This window comes from Grus americana, chromosome 14, assembly GCF_028858705.1.
Source record: "Grus americana isolate bGruAme1 chromosome 14, bGruAme1.mat, whole genome shotgun sequence".
NCBI classification, from domain to species: domain Eukaryota; kingdom Metazoa; phylum Chordata; class Aves; order Gruiformes; family Gruidae; genus Grus; species Grus americana.
Genome location: NC_072865.1, coordinates 4422744 through 4425979, shown reverse-complemented (window position 1 = coordinate 4425979; position 3236 = coordinate 4422744). Strand labels below are relative to the sequence as shown.

Here is a 3236-nt window from a genome sequence, read left to right as displayed (position 1 = left end):
AGTGTGCCATTTTTAAACCATGGCTTAAACACCTTAAAAGCACCCACGTTTCATCAGACTTCTCCACAGGAGACCTGCCTGGAGGAATTTAGAAGTTATTTGCATCCCTCCTTCCACCCCAGCCCTAGGGCTGTCTGCTGTCACCTGGAGGTGCAGCCACCGCCAGCGTGTCTCCCGTGCCCTCGTGCTAGCTCAGTCACTAATGGTACCAATGAAGGTTGCCAGCCGATTTTGTGCAGAAGTAGTAGCCCTTGTGTAGTTTCTGTCAGCTTTGGCTATGACAGAAGTTATCATCAGCTGAGCAGTCATAGCAAGCACCAGGTGGGGATGGTTTCTGCAGCTGTTTCAGGGAGATCACAGCAGACCTCCTGGCTGTGCCCTCTAAATGTTTCTCTCACTGAACATCCAAAAGCTGAAGGGCTCAGACACATTCTTTGCCCCTCATTTCATCTCAGCTGACCCAATAATATACAAAGGGAACCCATTTGCCTTTTGAATGCCAGATTTTGCAACCATGGCGGTGCACACATGTGTTTCCTTTCCCCCTTCTCAGGGAAACAAATCAAAATACAAAACCTTAAGAAGAAAAGTTTGCGTGCTCAGCGCATCTGGCAGTCAGCACGCAGTATCAGCTGCGAAGGACTCAGCAGGAGTGTCCAAAAGTGCCTAATACAAATTCACTACCAGGGACTGACAGCTTCAAAGATTCATGCATGTTAATGTCCTCGGCTGAATTGCTATAGGCTTGGCTCAGCTTTTAAGACTTGCTATAAGCTGCCAAACAACCCTGCCTGATTAGTTAGAGTCATTCCAGCGCAACTTTTTGAGTCAGAAGAATTTAGGCTTTCTATTGCACAAAATGATAGTTCTGCTTTGTACAAATAACGCTTGTAGGCAAGGAAAAGTCAGAACCTGAGATGAACCTGACTGGATTTTTCACCTCATGCACCCTCTGAGCTACACAGGTTTGTTTTCTTTAATGAGAAAACGCTAATACTTTATAGATACAAGCTTCTCCACAGCAGAACAAAATGTTCACATCTTTAATTAAACAGGCTCATGTAGCCTGTGGCTCACTTCGGATGTTCATCTCGCTGATGATTACCACCCTAGGCTTTTCACACACCATTTCTCCAGGTGATTGCAGCCTATTTTCTAAAGGAAATGTAAAAGTCTCCTTGAGACATGCAACAAAATTCCTCCAGGTAAATAGGAAAAAACTTCCCAAACTGCTCTGTGACTGCTCTCCAGTGAAAGCTGTGCCTTTCCTTCCGTGCTGGTCTGTTTGCATCGCAGCAACAGAGCTGCTCTTCACAGAAACTGCTCTTGTCTTGCAGTGTTTCGCTCTCCCACATCCAGTTTCTCTTAGTGTGTATTTCCCTGCCACGGATGCAAGGCGGCAGACGTGCGGGTACCCGGGCAGGCAGAGCGGACGCTGCGCTTCATCCCCCAGCCCACCGGCGCGAGTGAGCGGCTTGGCTCCAGTGCCACTGCGACTCGCCTGCAGGCTTTGAGCCCGGCACTTTTGACAGTGAAAGGTAAAGACGACGGCTCTTCATGCACTGCCTTAGTCATCACGGCAGAATTCATTTCCGTCTCCGTGTACCCACCAGGAATAGCTACAGGAACATACTGGCAGCATCCTGTTGTTTCTGAAAGAGAACTGCCCCACAAGAGCTTTCACATGTTACCTCACTCCTTTGCTATCCAAAGCATCCGTCTGTCCTTGCTGGCTGGGAGAAGCTTTCTGGACACAGAGAAGGGCCCTGGGCTGTCCTGGTGGCAGCGGGGGCACAGTGCTCAGCCACGCTTACTCTGCTCCTCGCAGATCGCCAGGCACATCGCTGGCTTTCAAACCACCGTGTTTTACAGGAGGTGCGCGTGCGGGTTCAGAGAGGACGCCCAGCTCCGGCACAGGGTGACCATGGGGATCCTGCTCTCCCCACCGCCTGTCCCACTGGCAGTAACCTGCTCTGCTGTGGCAGCTCCTTTCTCACCGCACAGCCCTCAAACTTGCAAAAGCCCACAGACAAATGCAATTCGATAACGAGGAGCTTAAATGCACTAACGCACGCTTCAGTGCAGACGCTGCTGTCGCTAATAGAGGCAGATGCTCCATTTCTGTAGAGGCAGTTTCCTCGGTAACTGATGCCAACACGGGGCCTCATCCTGCACGGTGCTGACTGCTCAATGGGAGCAGAGAACCACGTAGGAGGTGCTGAGCGTCTTTCCATAAACGCCCTATTAAAAATAGGCAGTGTCTGTAGCTGTTTCAAAAGTGGATTTTGATTTCCCTGTAGTGTGAAATAGTTACAGGAAGGAGGAAAACATTCCCCCATCGACGGGACATTTGAACAAATGCTCTGATATGAGACTAGTCAGTAGTTTGCAGCACACAAGCAATGTCATGCCTTTAATCTCACATTTCAATATATCATGGTGACTCTTTGCTGCTGTTGGCCATTAGCTTCAACTTCAAAGAGTAGAAACCCCACAGGAGTTAAATAATATTAAGGAATTTATCTGGGCATTTATCGAATGGCACGTGGGCCACACAGCTCAGGCTCTCCCTGTGTCCATACTCACCTGGGGATCCCTGAGGGCTTTTCTGCAGCAGTGGAAAACTGTGGAAACTCATTCTGTTGTGACATGGATACGTTCACAACATGGGATCCCCTGGGCGCAGAGGTCCCGGGGGTCACAGGAACAAGAATGAGCAGGTGGAAGTTGGAAGGTGTGAAACATCCTGCCATTCCGGGGCTGTGGTTCCCAAACCCAAATCTGCACCTGGTGACAGGATCTCCAGCCATCCGACCACCGCAGCCGCCTGAGCGTGCTGAGCCCCGCTGTTCGCACATTTTCCACCCGCCCCAGGGAGGAGGCAGCTGCACACAGTGCCCCAGGCTGGCAGCCGCAGCCTGCACCCCGTGGGTCATGCAACGCACGGTCCTGTGCCCGTCAGATTACCTGGAATATCCTGCTCTGGGTTAGCCCAGCGCTCCGGAGGCAGCCGAGGTTGAGGAAATCACGGCTCACGCCCCATCCTTGACTGGCCCCCCAGCCAGCAGCAGGCACAAAGGTTGCAGGAGTCTGAGACACATTCAGAAAATCACACGAGACGTGGAGCCTTCGACAAAGAGGGGTTGTTTCTCTAACTACTCGAGCGTACTATACCTGCTACTTTTCCTCCCATCATGGTCCAAGGGGCATGCATCCAGTTAAGCTCTTAACAACTG

At 50.9% G+C, this 3236-nt stretch overlaps 1 protein-coding gene across 1 annotated transcript; it reads right to left on the bottom strand.

Annotated features, from left to right (window-relative positions):
• Nucleotides 1–1030: 1030 nt before the first annotated feature.
• Nucleotides 1031–2974, bottom strand: LOC129212698 (uncharacterized). The gene is made up of 2 exons (XM_054841661.1): nucleotides 2587–2974; nucleotides 1031–1663 (listed from the first exon to the last, which is right to left on the bottom strand). Exons 1-2 carry the CDS (start codon nucleotides 2934–2936, stop codon nucleotides 1366–1368), a joined length of 648 nt encoding a protein of 215 aa, XP_054697636.1. The 5' UTR covers nucleotides 2937–2974; the 3' UTR covers nucleotides 1031–1365.
• Nucleotides 2975–3236: the final 262 nt, after the last annotated feature.